At 49.9% G+C, this 24,062-nt stretch overlaps 1 protein-coding gene across 1 annotated transcript; it reads right to left on the reverse strand.

The window, feature by feature from the left end:
- Positions 1 to 24,060, reverse strand: EIF4EBP1 (eukaryotic translation initiation factor 4E binding protein 1). Its single transcript, XM_036458490.2, has 3 exons — positions 23,842 to 24,060; positions 5,970 to 6,149; positions 1 to 446 (listed from the first exon to the last, which is right to left on the reverse strand). Exons 1-3 carry the CDS (start codon positions 23,984 to 23,986, stop codon positions 415 to 417), a joined length of 357 nt encoding a protein of 118 aa, XP_036314383.1. The 5' UTR covers positions 23,987 to 24,060; the 3' UTR covers positions 1 to 414.
- Between the last annotated feature and the right edge of the window lie 2 nt (positions 24,061 to 24,062).

The raw sequence follows: 24,062 nt of genomic DNA on the forward strand, positions 1-24,062 counted from the left end.
TTTTGGCCCAAGGGCAAAGGTGGCTTTTATTTCCTCTGCGGAGGAAGTAGGGGAGGGGACTTCCCCAAGCACACCAACGTAAGGAAGGGGAGTGTGCCCTCAGAGGAAGAGAGCCGGTTGGTCATTCAGAAGGGCTCCTCCAAGTCCACTTCCTGGCCCAGGCTGTGGGGTGTGTGTGATCTTGAGAGTCACTCCCCTTGGGGTACCAGTTCTTGCACAAATGGAGGCACAAAGAGGTATCTGCTGGTGTTCACCAAGAGGAAGGGGGGACTGGTGCCCTGACTGAGGGAGCAGAGGACTGGGGTGGTCGGCTCCACACCCAGTGCTGCTCAGGATGGTAACTGGCGGTGTGACTCTTCTCCGGAAAAGGGCCAGAGAGGCCCAGAGGCAATCTTCGATCTGGTGGCTGGTCCTTTAAATGTCCATCTCAAACTGTGATTCTTCACCTGGTGAGAGGAAGGACAGAGGGCCAAGTGAGCAATGGTGACTGTTAGAACTGACATTTGTTTTATTTATTTTTTTAAAACATATTTTTATTGGTTTCAGAGAGGGAGGGAGCGGGAGAGAGAGACAGAAACATCAATGATGAGAGAGAATCATTGTTGGGCTGCCTTTTTCAGGCCTCCTACTGGGGATTGAGCCTGCAACCCAGGCATATTCCCTCGACAGGAATTGAGCTCGGGACCCTTCAGTCTGCAAGCCGAAGCTCTATCCACTTGGCCGAACCAGCTAGGCTATTTTTATTTTTTTTAAATATATTTTTATTGATTTCAGAGAGGAAAGGAAAGGGAGAGAGAGAGATAGAAACATCAATGATGAGAGAGAATCACAAATCAATCGGCTGCCTCCTGCACACCACCACTGAGGATCAAGCCTGCAACTCAGGCACAGCCTGACTGGGAATTCAACCGTGACCTCCTGGTTCCTAAGTAGTCGACGCTCAACCATTAGAACTGACGTTTTAGAAGCCAGGGAGATTTGTTATCTTTTCATTCTGGTGTACCTTCAAGATTTATGTTGCCAAGGAGAACGAAGGGAAGGCAGGACTACACTAGGTATTCCTGGAAACATCGATCTGAAGGTGCCCTGTCTAGCTGTGCTCTCTTCCCCAATCCCAAAAGCACAGAGGCCAGGTCTCCCACAGGAGAGGTGATAGTCCTGAATTTTGTGTACTTTTTATTATTTTTTATAAGAATGAATGACTCGGAGGAGGATCCAAGATGGCTGCTCGGGTAGACATCTAACTGCAGCAGCACACAACAATTTCAATGGAATACAACTAAAATGTAGAGTGGACATTGCCCAGAGCTACAGGTAGTCGACTGACTGAAAATTCTACAACAAGAAGGAAAGAGAAAACCAGAAGGAAAATCAGAGGAGCTGAAAAAAAAGCCTAAGGAGACATGGTGCGCGCCCGCACGCACGAGCGCGTGGAAAGGTAGCAGCTAGAGAGGAGGAGAGGGCTGGGTGCTGCCTGGCGTTCCCTAGCAGGAAGGAAATAAAACCCCCAGCCTGGGCTGAACCCCCTAACCGGCAGCGCTGAGCCCGTTATGGGCCAGACCCTGGGGACCCAGGCTCTGGCAGGGGGAGACGGGGCTGTGAGGCGGAATCCTAGGGGAGCAGAGAAAAGCAAGTCCCTCGGAGTCGCTCGCACATTGCGCGCAGAGGACTGAATGTTGACTCTGATGCTGGATTACCCTAGCCGGAAGAAACAAAGCCTCCAGCGGCGCTGAGCCTCAGTCCGGACTGCTCTGAACCCCAGCTCTAGGCCAATCCCTGGGGACCCAAGCTCAAGCAGAGGGAGACGGGGCTGTGAGGTGGAGTCCTGGGAGAGCGGCGAAAGGCCCAAACCCCAGAGTCGCGCACATTGCTTGCAAGGGAAGGAATGTTGACTCTGATGCGGGATTGCCCTGGAGGGAAGGAAACGGGAGCCCCGGCTGTGTTGGGCCCCAGTTTTGACTGCTCTGAACCCCAGTCCGAGGACAGACCCTGGGGACCCAGGCTCAGGCAGGGGGAGACGGGGCTGTGAGGTGGAATCCTGGGAGAGTTGCGAAAAGCGGAGCCCCCGGAGTCGCACACACTGCGCGCAGAGGATAGTCTGATCCTAGACTCCCCTAGCAGGAAGGAGAAAAAAAGCTCCAGACTGGAGGAACGCAACAAGAAGCAGGAGCCCCTGCCGGACACCGGCCAGCCAGGCACCAGCAAGGAGCCGGGTGACAGGGCCCCCAGAGGGGAGGGGGGTACCCCTGAGCCTTCGACCGCTGAGCGCGGGCAACAGAGCCAAGGCCGGGGGCTGCTTCCTGGGCGGCACTGACCCCGGCAACAGGCTGGAGCAGCGCGGGAGCCCGCGGAGAACAAAGGGGTGCCACAGGCCAACCTGCTGAGCTCCCAGGACAAGGAGGAAGAAACCAAAGAAGTTCTCAATGTGAAGAAATCAAGTGAGAGCAAAAGATAGTAAAATTACTTAAGAAAGAATACAAAGATGATCTTGAAAAATCAAAGACTAAGTCAGAACTCAACTCACCAGCCAACATTGCAACATAAATGCGTTTAAAAAAAAGAACAGAATGTTGGAACAGCGGCGGCAAGGCCTAGAGTGGCCAGGCACAAGGCAGTGGCAGCCGGGCCCGGAGCAGCAACGGCCAGGCCCCAGAGCAGCAGCAGCCAGAACCAGAGCATCAACAGCCAGCACTGGAGCAGCCAGACCTGGGGCAGTGGCAGCCAGGCCTGAGGCGGAGGCGGCCAAGCCCAGGGTGGCCAGTCCAGGAACACCCAGACCCGGAGCAGCCAGACCTGGGGCAGTGGCAGCCAGGCCTGAGGCGGAGGCGGCCAAGCCCAGGGTGGCCAGTCCAGGAACACCCAGACCCGGAGTGGCCGGGCCTGGAGCAGCCGGGCCCAGAGCAGCCGGGTCGGGTGCGGCCAGGCCCGGAGCAGCAGTTGCCAGGCTGGGAGCGGCCAGGCCCGGAGCAGCCAGGTCTTGTGCGGCCAGGCCCAGAGCAGCAGCTGCCAGGCTGGGAGCGGCCAGGCCCGGAGCAGCGGCTGCCAGGCTGGGAGCGGCCAGGCCTGGAGCAGCGGCTGCCAGGCTGGGAGCAGCCAGGCCCGGAGCAGCTGGGCCTGGTGTGGCCAGGCCCGGAGCAGCGGCTGCCAGGCTGGGAGTGGCCAGGCCCGGAGCAGCATCTGCCAGGTTGGGAGTGGCCAGGCCCGGAGCAGCAGCTGCCAGGCTGGGAGCGGCCAGGCCCGGAGCAACCGGGCCCAGAGCAGCTGGGTCGGGTACGGCCAGGCCCGGAGCAGCAGCAGCCAAGTCCAGAGCAACTAGGTCGGGAGCAGCAGTGACCAGACCCGGAGCAGCTGGTTGTGGAACGAACCAGAGCAACAGAGGCCAGTCCCGGAGCAGCCAGGCCCGGAACAGCTCGCTCCTCGCCTGTCCCTGCCCCACGGCTGCCTCTCAGGCATGGCTGGAAACTTTTGCGGGAACTTGAGGGTCTGCTGAATCAAGTGATGAAGGCTTAGATCTGGATGTGTTGAGTTAGTATAGCCCTGGGGTGTTGATCTGTGAGTGCCTTGGGTGGGGCCTGGATGAGGCGGGTTGACCTATTTGGAAATGTCTTTTGTGTTAAGTGTAACATTGGGCATGTGGAGGTATTATTGATATGAGAAAATGCTAAGTAACTGATTTACTATCTGAAAAGGGATTTACTATCGGGGAAAGGGAGGGAGGAAGAGACTGAACATAAACTGTGCACCTATGGATGAGGACAATGGGGGATGGGGAGGGGGCGGAGGGTGGGGTGGGAACTTGGTGGAGGGGGGAAGAAATGAGGAACCTTTGTAATAATATGAACAATAAAGATTGATTAAAAAAAAAAAAGAATGAATGACTACTTGTGAATTGACATAAATATAATTTCATAGAAAAATAGTCCTTAATTATTTCATAGAGCTTTTTGGAGCATGTGTCCCAACTTTTAGTTAAGAAAATGATCCCAGCCGAGACTGGTTTGGCTCAATGGATAGAGCGTCGGCTTGGGGACGTACATGCCCTTGACCGGGGTTCGATTCCGGTCAAGGGCATGTACGTTGGTTGCAGGCATATCCCCAGTAGGGGGTGTGCAAGAGGCAGCTGATCGATGACTCTCATGGATGTTTCTAACTCTCTATCTATCTCTCTCCCTTCCTCTCTGTACAAAATCAATAAAATATATATTTATAAAAAAAAAAGAAAGAAAAAGAAAAAGAAAATGATCCCAAAACCTACTCAGCATACTCTGATTGCTCATGGAATAAACTGACCCTGCAATAATGCAGCCACTCACCGCCCTCACTCCCGTTTCCACTAAAATTGCCAAGGCATTCATGCTGCAGGTTTTCTTTTGAATGGAACTGCCTCATTCAGCATCTCCTGGGCAAGGCCCAAGGTTTTCTAGCCCCACAGAGAAACCACTGGCCTCTTCTTCTGGTTATATTAGCACAAATATGTGGGTCCAAGACAAGGAGCCTTGGCTTCTTACATCCAGTTCAGCAAAATGAAAAATGCTGTCCCTCCCTTACCATCACACCCGTCACAACTGTGAGAAACTACAAGGTTATTACTGTGGGTAAAGTTGCTGCCTGGGGCACCACTGGGCCAACCCTGCATTTGTTATGGCCAGAGCAGTTCTAGAAACTGGGAAGTAAGTGGGGACCAGGGACAGCCTTCAGGTAGTGACTTAACAATTTTAGGAGTGCCCCAGCTGGCATGGCTCAGTGGTTTAGCTTCGACCTATGAACCAGGAGGTCAAGGTTCAATTCCTGATCAGGGCACATGCCCAGGTTGTGGGCTCAATCCCCAGTGTGGGGTGTGCAGGAGGAAGCCGATCAGTGATTCTCTCTCATTACTGATGTTTCTATCTCTCTCTTTCTCTCTCCCTCTCCCTTCCTCTCTGAAATTAATAAAAATATTTTTTAGAAAAATTTCAGGAGTCTTTGATTGGAAGCAAAAAGTAGGGGTAGAAGTCACCGTGCCAACAGCCATGTGAATCTGTTCATCCTTCTCTCCATCCTTTTACATACCGCAGGAAACCCTGCTACCCAGCGCCGTCCTTATTGCTCTCTGTGTCTCCTCCCACCCTTCCACTGCTCTCCAAGCCTGAAAGGCAAGGCAACTGTCTTGGGCTGTGGGGTTCCCAAGGTAACTATGATTCATGGCCGTCAGGCTCCCGGGAGATGGAGTCTGCTGCTGTCAGCAGAGCCAGCCCAGCTCGAGGTCTCAGCTGCTTCCTGTCTGGCCTGGTGTCCTGCCTTCCGGGTGAAGGGCCAGCGAGTTCCAGGCTGACTCAGTTTGTCTGCAAGTGCTTACACTGCAGCCTCCCACAGTGGGAGAGCTCAGACACGCTGATGAGCCAGTCACAGTGCCACAAAGATTACATTCATACGCTCCTCTGCCAGGGGGTCTGTTCTGATTATGTGGGGGGAAGGAAGGAGGGATAAGAAGGGCTTAGAGACCACATGGCAAACCTGCAAATAACTGGTTGCATTTCTACTATTCATCAAGAATCCACTAATGGATGACACCCTGACATAAGGCATCCTGGAGGTCATGTACACCATGTCTTTGAAAAGTTGTCTCCTGCACATGAATATCGTGGATGTGTTTCTAAGGTTGTGGATACGAGGTATAGCTTTAGGAACAATTATATAAAGAGGCACACTTAGGAAAGTTGCTATGTAGGGCCTCTTCCATCTCAATCTCCCCACTTAAGATTACCTGGTCAGGCCAAATCATCTTTTCTGTGGCTCTTGGGCCCCTTTTATGGGGAAAGTTCTCCCCACCATTCCCCCAATCCTTACCCTCCACCCCTTTGGACTCTGACTGCTCCACAGGTGAGACAGGCACCATCAGTCCCTCCCTGAAACTCCCCCTAGTGGCTAGGACTCTCAGGCCACATACATTCCCATCCCAAAGAAGACCCTGGCCCAGCCTGGCCACTCACCGCCTGCTGGCTTATCTTCAGGGCTGTTCTGCAGGTGGTTCTGGCTGGCTTCAGTGGGGGGCTCGTCACTTACGGGGCTAGTGACCCCCGGAATGGTGGGCAGGTCCCGTGGGGGTGTTTTGGTCACAGGTGAATTCCGGCACTCCATCAGGAACTTCCGGTCATAGATGATCCTGGTACCTGGAAGGGAACAGGGACACTGGTAGAGCCACTTTGAACCCCCTGCCTGCTGATTTTTCCACATCTCTGAGGCGTGGCGCAGCACAGGCAGCAGGTTTTCCTGTAAAAGCCTGGCCCATAGTCCTGGCTGGTTGGTCGAGTGGCATCCTGTGTACCGAAGGGATGCTGGTTTGATTCCGGCCAGGGCATGTGCATGGGTTGTGGGCTTGATCCCCAATAGGGGTGTGCAGGAGGCAGCAGACTGATGTTTCTCACTCTCTCTTCCTCTCCCTTCCTCTCTAAAAATAAATTATAAATAAATAAATAAATAAATATATATATATATATATCCCCGAAACCGGTTTGGCTCAGTGGATGGAGTGTTGGCTTGTGGACTGAAAGGTCCCAGGTTCGATTCCGGTCAGGGGCATGTGCCTTGGTTGCGGGCACATCCCCGTGGGGGGTGTGCAAGAGGCAGCTGATCGATGATTCTCTCTCATTGATGTTTCTAACTATCCCTTTCCCTTCCTCTCTGTAAAAATCAATAAAATATATTAAACACACACACACACACACACAAAGGCAGGGCAGCTCGAAACCAGTTTGGGATAGAGCATTGGCCTGTGGACTGAAAGGTCCCAGGTTCGATTCCAGTCAAGGGCATGTACCTTCATTGCGGGCACATCCTCAGTAGGGAGTGTTCAAGAAGCAGCTGATAGATGTTTCTCTCTCATCAATGTTTCTAACTCTCTATCTCTCTCCCTTCCTCTCTGTGAAAAAAAATCAATAAAATATATATATAAAGACAGACCTATAAAAGGTAGAACGAGATTTACTCAGGTGCCTAGGACTCTGCTGCCACCAAATTGCCCTGCTTCCCCATTACTCTGATGAAGAAGGGCCCCACTGGCCACCAGACTGCATCCCGTCTCTGCTCAGAGCGTGGCACACCCTGTGCTCGCTCCTGAAAGCCCACCAATCCACTGACCTAACTGGAGCTCAGCGTTATTACTTGGACAATCATGTGCCACAGGGGAAAAGGTATTTTTTAACTCACTTTTCCATCCCATCCTTACAGCACCCTCCTGGGGTATCCAGAATCTTTCACTCCATTTTACAAATGTGTGGACAAAAAAACTAAGTCATTCCCCAACTAGTGAAAATGAGAACATCCCTGTCTGGGCTCTGTGGAGAGGAGTGACTCAGAGGCTCCACGGGCCCCCCAAAAGGTCTCCGGTTATGTCCACCTCCCCGTGCCACCCTGCTCTGTCCCTGGCACTGGCTTATCCATTGCTCTGAGGCGTCACTGCACTTCAAGGTTTGTTAGATGGTCTGAATTCCATTCGTTTTCTTTATGTTCTCCTGTCACAAGTGTCACCCTAGGATGGGGACCAAGTCCTATGGAATTACTCACTATCCTAAAACAACACATAGACCCATGCTGTGATACTTAAAAAAGGGTGTTTTCTAAAGTACAGGACTCAGGGTCCTCATGGGAGACCCAGCTGATCCATCAAATGACAGTGAACAGTGAGCGGCTATTCCCGATCACCTCTGAAGTAATGTAACAGCTCACCAACATTTGCCGATTGCTCCCCTTTCAACTGAAAGCAGGCCTCAGGTTCAAAGCCTTCCGCAGGCAGGGGAATCCAGCTAGAATTTAAAACTGTCTTCTTGTCCTTGCATTTCCTTTTATAGTTACTTTCTATTAATGGCAAGGGAATCTGGCTTTCCATATATAGTGGTGGTATCAAATTTCCTTTTATATGTAACAGGATATAATTTACTACGAGGTGGAGCAAAAGTAAGCTTACAGTTGTTTGTATGGAAAATGATATAATAATTAATAAAAAATAATAATAATACATGAATGAACTCTGTGTTTCACGCAGTCACAACTCTGTATACCTACTTTTGCCAAACCCTCATTGTGCTAATAAAATCCATAAACTAAGTGACGGCAGAGGCATCGAAGACACCCACCATGGGGCTGCGGAGGGTCAACAGTGGTGCCCAGAAAGCCCGCTGACATGGCACCGAGTGGGGAGGGAGAGTGACCACAGAGCCACCCCTGATTCGTTGGGAAGGGTGAGGACCGGAAGCTACAGATCAACGTGGTGGAAATGTTTCCGACGAAGCTCTTGGGCTAGTTAAGCCTTTTCCTTCCATCCCTCACGGGATTCACCACGACACAGCTTCAGTTAACAGTGATCTTCTGGAAACTCCCTACACCTCCCAGAGATGAGGAAAACTTAACACGCACACCACAGCTCCGTATTGTCAAAAATAGGAACTCTTGCCGAAACCGGTTTGGCTCAGTGGTAGAGCGTCGGTCTGCGGACTGAAAGGTCCCAGGTTCGATTCCGGTCAGGGGCATGTATGTTGGTTGTGGGCATATCCCCGGTGGGGGGTGTGCAAGAGGCAGCTGGCTGATATTTCTCTCTCATCGACATTTCTAGCTCTCTATCTCCCTTCCTCTCTGTAAAAAATCAATAAAATATATTAAAAAAAAAACAAAAACAAAAAACAGGAACTCTTGGCTGGAAGGTTGCTGTGGCCTCCTGGTGCTGGGGACTTGGCCTGCCTTTAGGTACAGGAAGTGGACACCAGAGGGGATGCTAAGGTCCCTGTGAGGCGCTGAGCGGCAGTGCAGGAGGGTGCTGTCAGGTGAAGTCTTCTGGGGAGTGTGGCTATTACACCAGGCGGTCTCCACACAACCCTCTTTAGCCAAAGGCCTACTTCCTCTCTCCATCTTTGGGAAAAGGACCCAACTCCACTAGATTCCTACCAACGAGAGTTTTGGAGGCTCTAACAGGCTTCAGGATGGCAGAGCCCAGCAGTTTTCCTGCGGCTCCTCTCAAAAGTCATGTAAAACACCAAGAAACAGAAGCACAGGCTCCAACTCGGATGCAAGTGAGGCTCAAACTGTTCCCAAATCACAACAGAGAAAGAGGGAAGGTGAATAAAGGAATGGTTCTAACAGAGAGGGAAAAGGTGACACCTGAATGCAGGGGTGGGGGTTATGACGTGAAGAGAAGCCCAGGGGGGTTCAGGGATTAGGAGCTCCTGGGAAAGGGGCTGGGGGCTGCCCTCCTCACCCCAGGAGGGAGGGGAAGTTAAGTTAAAGCTGACTTTCTGAATGCTGAGCCTCAAATCCTCTCCCCTGCTTCAGGATAATTAATAAGGATAACAGATCTGGAGAGGAGTTCCCCAGGGGGAAAATCCTCAGCTAGCCACCAGTCTGCAGAAAGCTCAAGAGGCTTCCAGTCAGCTCTTGAGCATTTTACTTTTTTTTTTAATTTAATAAATCTTTATTGCTCAGATTATTACAATTGTTTCTCCTCCCCCTACCCCCATAGCTCCCTTCTACCTGGTTCTCACATCCCACCCCCTGCCCTCACCTCCCCCTCTCCCCCATTGTTCATTTTACTCTTAAATATAAACCGCCAAATGCCTCCACACATTTCTGACAAAAAACTTACAACATTGAAAGAAGGATCTGGATAAACTAATAGGAGGAAACAATAAAGGAAGCAGAAGATTTTAAAGAACAGAAAGACAAAAAGATGAATAGGCAAAAAGATAAATTCGAGATTCAATACTGGATAACAGGAAGCCCGGAAAGAGAAGAAATTAATAAAAGGAATTCACTTAAATAGAAAAAAAGAAAAAGGATTTTCCCGAATTAAAAGAGCCGTTTCCTGAATTTCCTGAATGAAACGCCCGTTGAGTATCCGGTACAATTAATTAAATACACTAATTTACTGTTTATCACGATACTTAACAATACCAAGGATAAAGCAAAAATCCTAAAATTTTGCCAGAAGGGGAAAAAAACAACAGGTGCACACAAGGACTGAGAAAAAGAATGGCACAAACAATTTTAATGGCGACACTGGAAGCTTGCCATTGTGTCAAGCTTGAGGGAAAATTCATTTTGACTGAGTTTTATATCCAGCCAACAACTAATCAAATAAAGTAGAATAGAGATATTTTCAGAAAGTGATAGGAGAATGTATTCTTCCAAAATTAGAGAAAGATGAGAGTCTTCAAGGAATCCTATATCCATAGCTGTGCGGCAGATTTAGAGAAGCCAAACTGAATTTGTTTGAAAAGAAGGGGGGAAAAATGGACTCATAAATTGAGAAGTCTGACTGTGTGTGTAAAGCCATAATAAGAGGTGCTAGAGCCCTAGCTGGTTCGGCTCAGTGGATAGAGCGTTGGCCTGCAGACTGAAAGGTCCCTGGTTTGATTCCCAGTCAAGGGCACATGCCTGGGTTGTAGGCTCAATCCCCAGTAGGGGGCGTGCAGGAGGCAGCCGATCAATGATTCTCATCATTGATGTTTCTATCTCTCTCTCCCTCCCCCTTTCTCTCTGTAATCAATAAAAAATATATTTTTAAAAAGAGGTACTAGAGGATATGGGAAGATTTACTGAATGAAAACTAAGCATATTTTTATTTATTTCAAAGACGAAGGGAGAAAGAGAGAAACATCAATGATGAGAGACAATTATTGATCAGCTGCCACCTGCACAGCTCACACTGGGGATTGAACCCACAACTTGGGCATGTGCCCTGACCGGGAATAGAATTTTGACCTTCTGGTTCATAGGTCAACGCTCAATCACTGAGCCATGCCGGCCAAGCAAAACTAAGCACATTTTAAAATGAAGCAATTTTTTTTTAAGTTGTAAAAAATAGAAACTCCATACTTGGCTCATGGAGTCATAGCAATAAAAGTTATGAATATGTGTTTTTAAAATTTTGTGACATAATTATATTGGAAGAATGGGAGGAAAAAAAGGGTGGTGTATACATGCTAATAAATTATAGTCTATCAAAAAAGCAAGTCAATTGATGAAAGAACTGAAAAATGTTATTTTTTCTTTAAAAATATATTTTATTGATTTTTTACAGAGAGGAAGGGAGAGGAATAGAGTGCTAGAAACATCGATGAGAGAGAATATCAACCAGCTGCCTCTTGAACAACCCCTACTGGGGATGTGCCCACAACCCAGGTACATGCCCTTGACTGGAATCAAACCTGGGACCTTTCAGTCCGCAGACCGACGCTCTATCCACTGAGCTCAACCGGTTTGTGAAAAATGTTGTTAGTTGTTTCTGAAGGGTGAGATGGGGGTGGGAGAGGCAAGAGGTTGCTGTTTTGTTAGAAGCCTTTTAGCACTTTTGAGTTTTAACTATTTACAAATATTAACTATTTACATACAGTAAGTTTAAAATACTTTTATTATGAAAAAAATCAAGCATATACAAGACAGAATAATCCTACATAATAAAAGCCTAACATGCAAATTGTCCCCTCAACAGGGAGTTCCACCAGTGGGTGGGGCCGGCAGAAAGGGGTGGGAGCGGGAAGGGGAAGATCCCTCAGCCATCAGCTACTAGGAATCCTACCCATGCACAAACTTTGTGTACTGGGCCTCTAGTATAATTATACACACACACACACACACACACACACACACACACACAAAAACACACACAAAAAACAAAACAAAAAACCAACACAAACAACTGAACATTTTACATTGAGTATTTTTAAAAAACACAAAATTCTAATAAGGATACAAGGACAACGAACAGACAAATAAAGATATAGGTTCTGATTTTCCTTTTCTAGTAAATCAAGTTAAAACTTTTTTGGTTAGTCCTGGCCAGTTCGGCTTGGTGGTTAGAGTGACGGCCCTCGGACACTTGGGGTTTGATTCCCAGTCCAGGGCACATACCTGGGTTGCAGGCTTGATTTCTGGTTGGGGTGCACGCGGGAGGCAACCAATTGATGTATCTCTCTCCTCCCCCTCCTTACTCTCTCCTCTCTCTAAAGAAATCAATTGAAAATATATCCTCCAGTGAGGATTAAAATAGGTAGACTCCCCCCAAAAGCCCAGGGGGCGGGGGGGGGGGGAGGGAGGCTTCTCAGAGCTGGAGAAGTGGCATGGTGAGCTCACCCTCTTGCACCTCTGTGCTGGTGTATTCCTGGCCCCTGTCCATGCTAGACTTGACCCGCACACCCTGTATTTAAGGATGGGGACTATGTAACCCTCACCTACACATTATCAATCTTCGTTTAATCTACACCCTCCTACAAAAGTAGGAGTGCATTTATTACCCACAGAAGCCCTCTGTACCATGCTAGTCGCTAGGGATACAAGTAACTTCGCTCTAGTACGAGCTTATTGACCTCAGACACCCGAAATTTAGTCAGAGAAAGACTAGAAACAAATGAATACAGTCAACTGTGAAGTCTAAAAAACAGAGGTGAGTGTGTGGACCACAGAGGAAGAGGGGAGATCTACTGTGTGTCAGTGGGGACAGAGATACCAAGTCCCCATCAGCCCTGTCTTCTAGCTTCCAGGCAGCCTGAGCCAGAGAAACATCCATGTCATCCCAAACAACCCACAATTCTGCACTGCCCCAAAGTGAGGGGGCAGTAGGAGAGGTGGACAGGGTATAACTTAGACTGGAGAGACTGGAGGTGCAGAGCAGGGGAACCCAGAACTGTGTCCCCCAGCAGGGCAGGAGGACAGAGGTGGATTCCCCACCTTTCAAAGCATGTTTCAGATCTGTGTAGCTGGGATCCTCTTGTGGATGGGGGTTCGAGGGAGGGCAGAGTTCAAGGTTTGGTCTTGAACTGCCTGTAGAGAAGAACTGAGGCTCTTTTCTAGCTGAAAGGCTTTTAAAATGAATCCCTGCACAAGCCTGTGGGGGGAAAATACAGGTTCAGTGGCTACAGGAGTCCCCTGACCTGTGGAGAGAGGGGGTGGGGGCAACATCTCAGGATGAATACTTGCTGTTCTTCCTACAGCCTGGTGGTTAGAAACCCAGCTCTCCTATGTGCTAGCTCTCACCACTCTGGGCAAGTTATTACTCAATCTCTTGGTGCCTCCATTTCTTCTTCTGTAGAATGGGGATGATGAGGATGAGAGTGCCAACTTCAGGGGGTTATGGTGTGGATTAGAACAGTGGCAGACACAAACCCCCTAACACGTGAAATATGTCAAATAAAATGGTGAACTATGTCACCCAAAGCCATACAGGTCATAACAGCTAGGACAGTGGTCGGCAAACTGCAGCCCTTTGGGCCCTTGAATTTTTAGCAAAGGCCAGCTTAAGAGCACCCTAATTAAGTTAATAATAATGTACCTACCTATATAGTTTCCATTTAAAAAATTTGGCTCTCTAAAGAAATTTCAATGGCTGTACTGTTGATATTTGACTCTGATGACTAATGAGTTTGCCGACCACTGGCCTAGCTATTATGACCTGTATGGCTTCAGGTGATGTATTTCACCATTTATTTGGTCCCATGCACACCAGGAACCAATGGACAGTCAAAACTGGGACAAATCAAGGGGGAGGAAAACAACCCCGGGAAGAGACCTGTGGGGAGGGGAAGGCTTCCTCCATCCTTAAAAAAAAAAAAAAAATTTAGCCGAGACCGGTTTGGCTCAATGGATAGAGCGTCAGCTTGGGGACTGAAGGTTCCCGGGTTCGATTCTGGTCAAGGGCATGTACCTTGGTTGCGGGCATGTACCTTGGCTGCGGGCATATCCCCAGTAGGGGGTGTGCAAGAGGCAGCTGATCAATGTCTTTCTCATCGATGTTTCTAGCTTTCTATCCTCTCTCTTCCTCTCTGTAAAAAATCAATAAAATATATTTTTTTAAAAATCAGTCGAAAACTATAAAAAAAAATTAATAAATCTTTATTGTTCAGATTATTACAATTGTTCCCCCCCCCCCCCCCCCCATAGCTCCCCTCTACCTGGTTCCCACCCTACCCTCTGCCCTTACTTGCCCCCTATGGTCCACATCCATAGGTGTATGATTTTTGTCCAGTCTTTTCCTGTACACCCCACACAGACACCCCTTTCCCCCCGAGAATTATCAATCCCCTCACATTCTGTGCCCCTGATTCTACTCCATCCACTTTGGGCCCACAGAGACATGCCTCGGGAACCACCGCTGGCTCTGGCATGTTTGGTAGCCAGTGTCTTTTGGGACTTTCAACTCCAGATGTGCACCACATACAAGAAGGGTGTGTTTCCCAACACATTCTTGCTGGTGAGGACAGTTTGCTTGAAGGTATATAGTGACTTAGGACACCCCCTCCCCCCACGCCCAGGGTCTGGTTTCCTCACCTGTAAACAAGGGCTGTGGACTAGGCTCACGGAGCTATTTTTAAAGCACGCACCCCGAGCCAGGCTTTCTCCGTAATCTCTAGGGTCTGTTCCAGCTCTGCTACGCTGCCATGTATTTTTAGGACCTCCTCGTTGGCAGGTGCTTAAAGTGGCACAAACAGCACGAGGCCTGGAGGCAGCGGTTCTGGGCTCAGGCCTGGGCCCACCATGTACCAGCCCCTTGACCCCGAGGGCAGACTCATTCCTCAGCTCTGAGAGGAGGTGACTAACCAAATCCACACCTCGCAGGAGCGCCCTGAAGATGAACTAAGGTAATGAATGTCTTGACTCCTTTTAGGAGAACAAACCATTTGTGAGAATAAACCACACCACTGCTGTGGAAAGAAAATCAGCGAGGGGAGCACACACACACAGACACACACACACACACACACACACAGAGGCCAGAAGCTGCATGGAGGCCAAAGAGCATTTCCTGACGGCCCCTGCAGCCAGTACAGTACTGCATACACGAATGCTAAGGTTTTCAGGTGAGGTGACCACAGCTATTACCCCCAGTCATCGCCGCCTGCCTGAGGGCCAGACCCTGCACTCACAGCCTGACGCGTTGGGTCTCAGCGTCCCCCAAAGAGGGAGATACATTACCCTCCACCCATAGGCAGGAAACAGACTTAGAAAGGCTCCCCCACACCCCCACTTGCTCAGTCACCCAGACATCCAGAGGCAGGCCTCGCCTGTCTTATCTCCAGTCCTAGACACAAACCTCTGTTTAAAGTCAGCAAGGCAGTCGTCAGTCGCACTGGCAACTGGAAAAAACTACATGGGTCTTCAGACTTTTTACTTCTTCGGAGTGTTTGGCCAGAACAGGATGTTCCCTGAGAGACAGACCTGCCTTCATTCCTCCTCCATCTCCCCACAGCACCCCCTGGATGCCCGTAAACTGAGACGCGCTCATCCCTCACTTCCCCCTGGGCCTCCCCTGGCAGGAGCAATCTTCCCCCGAGCAGGACATGAGGCCCGGCAGAAGCACAAGAATGGAATTCCTAGAACTGCTGTTCCCATTCCAGGGAAAGGGAGAGCATTTCACAACAGGGTCAGGGGAGGTTTGAATGCCTGTGCTCAGAAGCCAGCCAGCCAGCAGCCCGAGGACAAAGTAATCCGGGCAATTTCACATCCAGCTCTCACCAGCTCTGGATCAGCCTGGAGGCCAGGGCACAGCCGAGCCAGGCTCTACCAGGGGTCGCCCACCACCATGACCCCCAGGCAGGAACCCCGAGTGTCTGGGCAGCGTTCCTGGCTGAGCTGTCTGTTTGGCAAGCGGAGCTGACTTGCCAGGGAGAAAGTCATGGTGAGAGAAGCATAGTGTGCTCAGTCCAAGCTCTTCCTTCACTTCTGCCCCCACCAGCTCTGCAAAGAGAACCGAGACCCAGGCGTTTCTCGGGTGCCCGGCACCTCAGGAAGCTCCAAGAACACCAACTAGGGGTGATCATCGAGTGGCAAAGGCCCCTTGGTTAGTCCCTCTCTCCTAAGGAATTCCCTGGGAGGAAATTAAGGCCAGTTTATTTGAAAATTAAACAGGAAGAACAAGGCTTTTACAGAGGCTTTCAGAATAAAATAGCTAAAATATTTACTCCCCCAAACACTTCAAAGTGCCGCACAGAGCAGGGTAGAAGGACCCCAGAAATTCATGACTAACAGGGAGAGTGCCCTTCTGAAATGCCTCCATTACACAGAAACGGGAGGGACCTTGTTTTGTGTGTGAATCGTGTCCCCCTGAATTCACAGGTTGAGGTCCCAACCTCTAGTCCCTCAATGTACTTGGAGATACGGTCTTTCAAGAGGCCATTCAGTTAAAAGGAAGGCATTGGGGTGGGGCCTTAATTCAACATGCTGGTGTCCTGAGAGAGAGAGAGAGAGAGAGAGAGAGAGAGACCACAGAGGAACAAACCATGGCCACAACCACGACCATGCGAAGAGGCGGTAAGAGAGAGCCTGTCTGCAAGCCAAGGACAGGCGTCTCGGGAGAAACCAACCCTGCCTGCACTTTGATCTTGGACTTCCAGCCTCCAAAACAGTGAGAAAATACATTTCTACTGTTTAAGCTACCCAGTTTGTGGTATTTCGTTATGGCAGCTCTGGCAAAGTAATATAGGCTGGCTTTATTTACCCTTTTACTCTGAGGAGCTGAGAAGAGAAATTCGTTTTCTCCCCCCCCCCCCCCCTCTCTCTCTCAAGACAAAAGACCTGGTTCTTAACTTCCGCACAATATGTATCACCAGGAAACCAAAGGGAGTTCAGAACTCGCCTGTACCTCCTGGAATTCTTACTCCCACCCACTTTTAGACTGCTGGGCTCAAAAACTCGACTCCATCCTATGGCCAGAAAATCAAGGATGTTCAAATGGGATGTCCCCAAAGCCCGGCCACTTGAAGGGAAAGAGAAGGTAATGGAGAGTAAGGGGAGGCATGACATGAAGTGGAATGCATTGCCCAGTGGTCTGGCATCATGGCCCCATCTGTATGGTTTGTTTTGTGGAGCTGGACACAAGGCCTTGGAAAGGGGCCTGGGATCGATGACTCAGTGTTTTCTGGAAGGTGTCCTCTGTTCTTAAATCCAGAGCAGATTCACAGGCTTATGATTCTGGTTTGCTTCTACCCCTGGCCTTGCTTGGCTCTGCTGGCCAGTTAAGTTCCCTCAGAGACCATTTTTTGAGCTTTGGCTCTTATGGAAAATGATCTGAAAACACGGCCCCCATAACTCCTCCCATCCCTAGTCACACACGTGGCTTCTCTCATTCAAAGGCAGTTATTCCCACCCACCCCCCTTTTTAAAAATATATCTTTTTTTTTTTTAAATATATTTTATTGATTTTGTACAGAGAGGAAGGGAGAGAGATAGAGAGTTAGAAACATCGATGAGAGAGAGTCATCGATCAGTTGCCTCCTGCACACCCTCTACTGGGGATATGCCCGCAACCAAGGTACATGCCCCTGACCGGAATCGAACCCGGGTCCCTTCAGTCCCCAAGCCGACGCTCTATTCATTGAGCTAAACCGGTCCCGGCTAAAAATATATCTTTATTGATTTCAGAGAGGAAGGGAGAGGGAGAGAGAAAGATAGAAATATCAATGATAAGAGAGAATCATTGATTGGCTGTCTCCTGCATCCCCCCTACTGGAGATTGACCCTACAACCCAGGCATGTGCCCTTGACTGGGAATCAAACCAGGGACCTTTAAGTCTTCAGGCTGATGCTCTATCCACTGAGCCAAACCAGCTAGGGATCTAGCATCTCTTATTATGGCTTTACACACACAGACTTCTCAATTTATGAGTCCATTTTTTCCCCTTCTTTTCAAACTAATCCAGTTTGGCATATGCCCTTGGCCAGAATCAAACCAGGGACCCTTCAGTCTGCAGGCTGACGCTCTATCCATTGAGCCAAACAGACTAGGGCTCCCCTCTCTTTGAATCTGGGCTAGCCCTGTGTCTTGCTTTGACCAACAGAATACAGTGTAAGTGATGATATGTGACTTCTAAGCCTGAGCTCTAAGAGACCTTGAAAACTGCCAACTAAATAAGTCAGGTTAGACTCTTGAAGAAGACACAGAGAGCTCCCAGCCTTGTCTCCAGCAAAGCCCCAGATATATGGGTAAGGCCATCTTGGACCTTCTAGCCAAGGGCAATCCAGCTATCAACTGTATGCAGCCAGATGAGAGTGTAGGCAAAATCACCAAGGAAAGCTCAAGGAATGTTGTTGACGTTACTAGCTTTGCGATGGCTTGTTAAGACAGCAATAGCCAAGTGATATGGCCATTCCCGTCAACACAAGTTTCTCTGGGCAGCTGGTGATAATCGAGGCCTGATCTCTGAGCCTCTCATGAACGCCCATGGGCACAGACATTGGATTACAAGGCCCCCTTTGAGATGACATCTGCCCATGTCTTTCAGCACCCAAATGCCATGGGCAGATGTCACCTGCTCCTGCCCAATCAGTGATGCTGGTTGCAAACATGTAAATAAGGAGCGTTGATTCCAGCGTCTGAGACCCTGGCCCCAAAACTAACTTCTTCAGTGTAAAAAAAGTCACTTCCTTCTACTTTCTGCTCAATAATAACAGAGGAAAGTAATATCAAGAATACTATTATCTATAACACTGAAATCAGTGGGTAAGTTCAGAAAGTTTCTGCCCCTTGGACATTCCAATATAAACAATTATATCCTGTAAATGTTATTGTTAAGTCAGCTCAGACCCAGGCCTGGTGGTAAAGAAAGTAGGTTATCCTGATTAATGTTTTATTATTTTAAAATGTTTTTATTGATTTGAGAGAGAGAGGGTGAGGAAGAGAGACACATTGATGTGAGAGAGAAACATTGATCAGTTGCCTCCAGCATATACCCAGACCAGGAACCAAAGTGGCAACCTGTGTATGTGCCCTGATCAGGAATTGAACCGGTGCCCCTTTGGTGCACATGACAACACTCAAGCACTGGCCAGGGTCTGAGAATAGTTTCATTCCAGGCCTCTTCTCAACTCTTCACATCCTAAACACCAGACCTGGCACTCACTTGTGGAGACACAGAGATGAGTAAGACAGCTCTGAGAGAGATCCTGGGCCAACCTAGGGCACAAACACGTAAACAAATACACATGATTCATTTATTATGAATCATAATCGAGAAAAAACACTGGCATGGATCGAGGGAAGACCAGAAAGTAACACATTTTTCATTTGTCTGAGCATGCAAGAATCTATGTGTACAAACGAACCACTTTCATTAAAAACTTTCCTTGGGAAACAACCCATTTTTTCAGTACAATCTCCTTCCTAACTCCTCTTCTGGAAGAACACTGATTAAAACCCCCTACGAGAAAATGCCCTACTACCAACGGATAAAGATGGTGCCACCCTGCTGGCCCTTTCACCAAATTTGGTAATATAAAACTTTTTGCCAAAACCGGTTTGGCTCAGTGGATAGAGCGTTGGCCTTTGGACTGAAGGGAAACAGGTTCGATTCCGGTCAGGGGTATGTGCCTTGGTTGCGGGCACATCCCCGGTAGGGGGTGTGCAGGAGGCAGCTGGTCGATGTTTCTAGCTCTCTCTCCCTCTTCCCTTCCTCTCTGTAAAAAAAAAAAAAATCATTAAAATATATTTAAAAATTAAAAATAAATAAAACCTTTTGCTCTTCCAGGAAAAAGAAAATCAAACTCCTCTTATAAACAATAAGCCCCACCACCTTTGAGGATAATTGGAAAAAAAATATGTAAACCTTTGAATGCAATTACCACCCAACAGCTATGTCTGCACTGTCAGAATGTGAAGCTTACCAGGGTGACAGCTCTGAGTGGGCATTTCTCACCTGAGTATCATACAAGTTCTACTGGTCACAGGGTTGGGGGAGGGGGTGTGTGTCTGTCTAATTGCTTCATTCTACAGATACAACTTGGATGCTTAGAATTCTACTTCAAGTATATCTTCATCTTCTTCAAGTAGAAACCCAATCCCCTTGAGGTCAGACTAATTTCAGTTCTGGATGTGGTAAATGTCTCAAAGACAGGGAGGTTCGTGGGGATCGGAGGGAGTTTGGGGTGCTCTACAATCAAGACCCCATCAAAGTCTCCAATGAGAACATAGTGAGGGATGTTCTAAATGCTTTAAAAGGAAGCTCAGGTCGGTGTGAAGAGGCCCATCTTGTGCTGCGGGTGGGAGCGTGCTGGGAGAGGTCAATGGGGGGAAAGGGAGACATGTAATATTTTCAACAATAAAGAATTAAATAAATAAAAAATTTAATCAATGGAAAAAAATAAATTAAGAAAGAAAAGAGGCTTACTGTATTTCCCTCACTGCCATAATGTCCAACTACTTTTTAAAAAAACATATATATTATTGTGTTTTTTACAGAGAGGAAGGGAGAGGGATAGAGAGCTAGTAACATCGACGAGAGAGAAACATGGACCAGCTGCCTCCTGCACACCTCCCACCGGGGATGTGCCTGCAACCAAGGTACATGCCCTTGACCGGAAATGAACCTGGGATTTTTCAGTCCGCAGACTGATGCTCTATCCACTGAGCCAAACCGGTTTCGGCAATGTCCAACTACTTTTAACCTGTCCTTAACAGTGAGATGTAGTGTCCTCTGTGTGACTAAGGCCTCGGGACACCGGGACTCCAGCCTCAGTGCCCGGTGACCTCCCCCTCTTCCCGGCACTCTGTTCCATAACCCAACGCTTGGGAGCCGCTCCAAGGTAAGCTTCCTGGGCACACAGTCTGTCTAACCAAACAAGGTGTCATTAACACCTGCAGCCCTACCTGCTGACCTCTGGTGAAGTTTATCCAGGCATAGGGCTTACGTACGACTCCTACCCAAGCAACCCCCTGTCGGCTTTGGGGTCATATGTCTAACATGGAACTGGGAACATGGAGGGGGATTAGGAAGGGGTGGAATAGAGGAAAGCTTCTGACCCATTCCAAACGTTCTGCTGGTCTGTGGTGCTCTGGACATTTTCAAGACTCCATGGGCTCAAATATTCATAAACCATACTCCCTTCAGCAAATTCCTCTTATGTTCTCCAGACATTTAACTTCAGATCAGTGGCTCAGCTCGTGTGTGTGTGTGTGTGTGTGTGTGTGTATGCGCGCGCGCGCGCGCGTGTGTGTGCTCGCGTGTGTTGATGTGATCAATGACCCTGGAAAGTAAACTGGAGTCACTGGAATGAAGATGGCCACCCATTTTCCTCCAGGGACAAACACGGCGGTACCATATTCACCAAGAGTGACTGCGGGCCACTTCCTTCAATAGCTCCTGGCATCTCCTGTGAGTGAGTGCAGGCCCTTACGCAGACTCTCTCTCCAGACCCTGGTTTAAAGATTGATGCCACACCCGACTTCAAGAAAAGTTTACCTGGATAGAAGCTCATTTTTTTTTTTCCAGACCCCAAGGTGTGAAAAGGTGAGGAAGTCTTGTTTCACTAATTTCTGAGTACAGTAGCCCCCTGCTATCCAGGGGGGGACACATCCCAAGACCTCTAGTGATGCCTGAAACCCCGGACAGTATCAAACCCTACGTGACGAACAGGCGGATAGCATGTTCAGCGTGCATATGCTGGACAAAGGGATGATTCCCTACCCGGGTGGCACAGAGAAGGATGCCATAAAATTTCATCGTGATCTGAATGAGGTGCAATGTAAAACCTACTTTTTTATTTCTGGAACTTTCCACTAAATCTTTTTGGACCGTGGATCACAGAAACCAAGATAAGTGAAGCCATGGATAAGGAAGGGACTATTGTGTGGTGTTTAAAGCAATCCCTGGGAGCTAATTAGGAATGCAGAATCTCAGACCCTACCCCAGAACCTACAGAATCAGAATCTGCATTTAAATGAGGTCCCAGTAACTCAACTGCCTGCGCCTGGAAGACTGAAAATAGCATGAAACAGAATGACCCTTTCTCATTAGTTCAAGCTTCTCTGCCCTCTGGCAAAGGGGTTAGGGTAAAGTGTGTTTTGGAGGAAGATTTCACCCCGTGGCTAGAGGGGGCAGAGGCAAGCCAGGCTTCTCCAGTTACTGACTGTGAGCTGTGTCTGCCCCACTGGATACCCCAGACAAGAAAGACTGGTCTTTAGGCTCCTGGCCCTGCTAGCTTTTCCTGGTTACACTCCGAGGCAAAAGCCTCGTCCTCTCTCTCCCAACTAAAGACCCTCAAAGAAAGGAGGGTTTGCTGTGGCCTGCCAAAAAACACCCATTTCCCAGTCCAAAGCAGAAGCGGAGAGTTCCCCATGAACAGCCCTGCTGGGTACTGCTTCCAGTCTGATCTTCCCCCTTCTGGCACTAAAGGGCCTCCTGAGCCTTCAGGCCTGCCTCAGTGTCCACCCTGAACTGCAGACTCACACCCTCACTCGAGAAAATCCCCCCAACTGTTGGGCGAGGCCCTGAAAGATACATCAGGACCCAGACAAAGCACAGCAGCATGGACTACAAACATAAGGGCGGGCCGGGAAGGGAATTTGAGTCGAGTGGCAGGAAGAGTCCCTGGGAACTTTTCCTGGGGTCATTTTTAAAAATATATATTTTATTGATTTTACACAGAGAGGAATTGAGAGGGATAGAGTTAGAAACGTCGATGAGAGAGAAACATCGACCAGCTGCCTCCTGCACACCCCCCACCTGGGATGTGCCTACAACCAAGGTACGTGCCCCTGGACCTTTCAGTAGGATAGAAACATCATTTTTTAGCAGTCGGACCCTCTATCCACTGAGCCAAACCGGTTTCGGCTCCTGGGGTCATTTTTAAAAGGAGAGAGAGCAGCTTTCCCACTATGCATCTGGCTGCTATTTCTTGCTCAGCTTGGGAAAAGTGTAAAATTGGACAATAGACGCGTGTTCTTAAGCTTTGGGGCCTCGGTGCCGTGGTCTGTGGAAGAAGGTGGCATCTAAGATGCCCTAACGATTCTAACTTTGCATGTTTTGTATCCAACAGCCCCAGCGCTGGCTGGTGGAGGGACAGCTGCCTGGAAAAATGAGCCTGTGGCCCCAAACGCTGGCAGATGCGGCTGCGCCCCGCCCCCGCTCGCCCGCACCCTTGTCTCAGCGCCGCCCAGGATCTGTGGCCGTTTTCTAGCAGTTTGGGCAGAAACAGCAGAGGGGGGGGGGGGGGGTATAGGAGGAGGAAGGGCAAAAGAGGTGAGGGCAACACGAGGATGGGAGGGACTTGAGCCACGAGGAGGAGGATTTCATTATGCAAACAAGCGGGCAGGTTTCATCAGCGCCTCCGCGCCGGGGCTCCGGGGCTGGGAGGGAATGCCTGGCTGCGGAGGGCAGCCCAAAGCTGGCACCAGCCCGTGCCAACTCAGCTTCCTCTTCCTCATCCACTCTTAGGGAGGTCACACGGTCTCCCCCCCCCCCCCCCCCGTAGGGAGGGACGTGTTTGTCTGCACAGCCCTGCCCGCACCCCGGGTCCCTCGGCGGAGCTCCCACACACGTAGGTGGGCAATCTGCCACAGGTGGCGGCGAGGCTGCCGGAGCAGGCGGGCACCCTCAGCCCCCAACCTCCGGACGCAAAACTGGGGGGACCTCGGGAAGGAAAAAGGACTCTACATGAGGCATGTATCCCCACAGAGAAACTCTCACCCCCCCCTAAAAAAAATCCCCCCAAAAAAACCAATCCCCAGGCCAGTCCTCTTCCTTGATCCGTGGGTACCCTGATCCTAACGCCTGCGAACTGCCCCCAGCACCCACAAGGCGCATGCAGCACGCCTCGGCCAGTGGCAATCCTGGCAGCCTGCCTGTCTGTCTGGGTGGGGGGCGCGCGGCCATCTCCCGGAAGGAGGGACCTCATGGGGCGGTTTGCAACCCCAAGCTCTGCAGGACGCGCCCAGACAGCAGCAGGCAACGGGACGCGGCCACTCGCTCGCTCCCCGGGGTCCTCTCCGTGACCCGCGCTGCGCCCCCCAAACCCCTTCCTCGTGCTTCCCAGCCCCCGCGCCCCTGGGCCGGCTCGTACCGTCCTCCCCACCCCCAGCCCGCCCGCCCGGACCCCCGAGCCGGCGCCTACCTCCCGGGGTGGTGCTGAAGAGCGTGCCGCCGGGGGTGGTGCTGTAGTCCCCGGGCGGGAGCTGCACGCCGTCGCTGAGGACCACGCGGTGGGTGGCGGGGATGGCCCGGCTCGGGGTCTGGCTGCAGCTGCTGCCCCCGGACATGGTCTTCCTGGAGTGCCAGCAGCCAGAACGTGGCCCTGCCGCCCTGCAGCCGCGATCCGCCCGCCCCAGCCCGGCC

The sequence above is a fragment of the Pipistrellus kuhlii genome, unplaced genomic scaffold, assembly GCF_014108245.1.
Source record: "Pipistrellus kuhlii isolate mPipKuh1 unplaced genomic scaffold, mPipKuh1.p scaffold_m20_p_3, whole genome shotgun sequence".
Lineage (NCBI taxonomy): Eukaryota > Metazoa > Chordata > Mammalia > Chiroptera > Vespertilionidae > Pipistrellus > Pipistrellus kuhlii.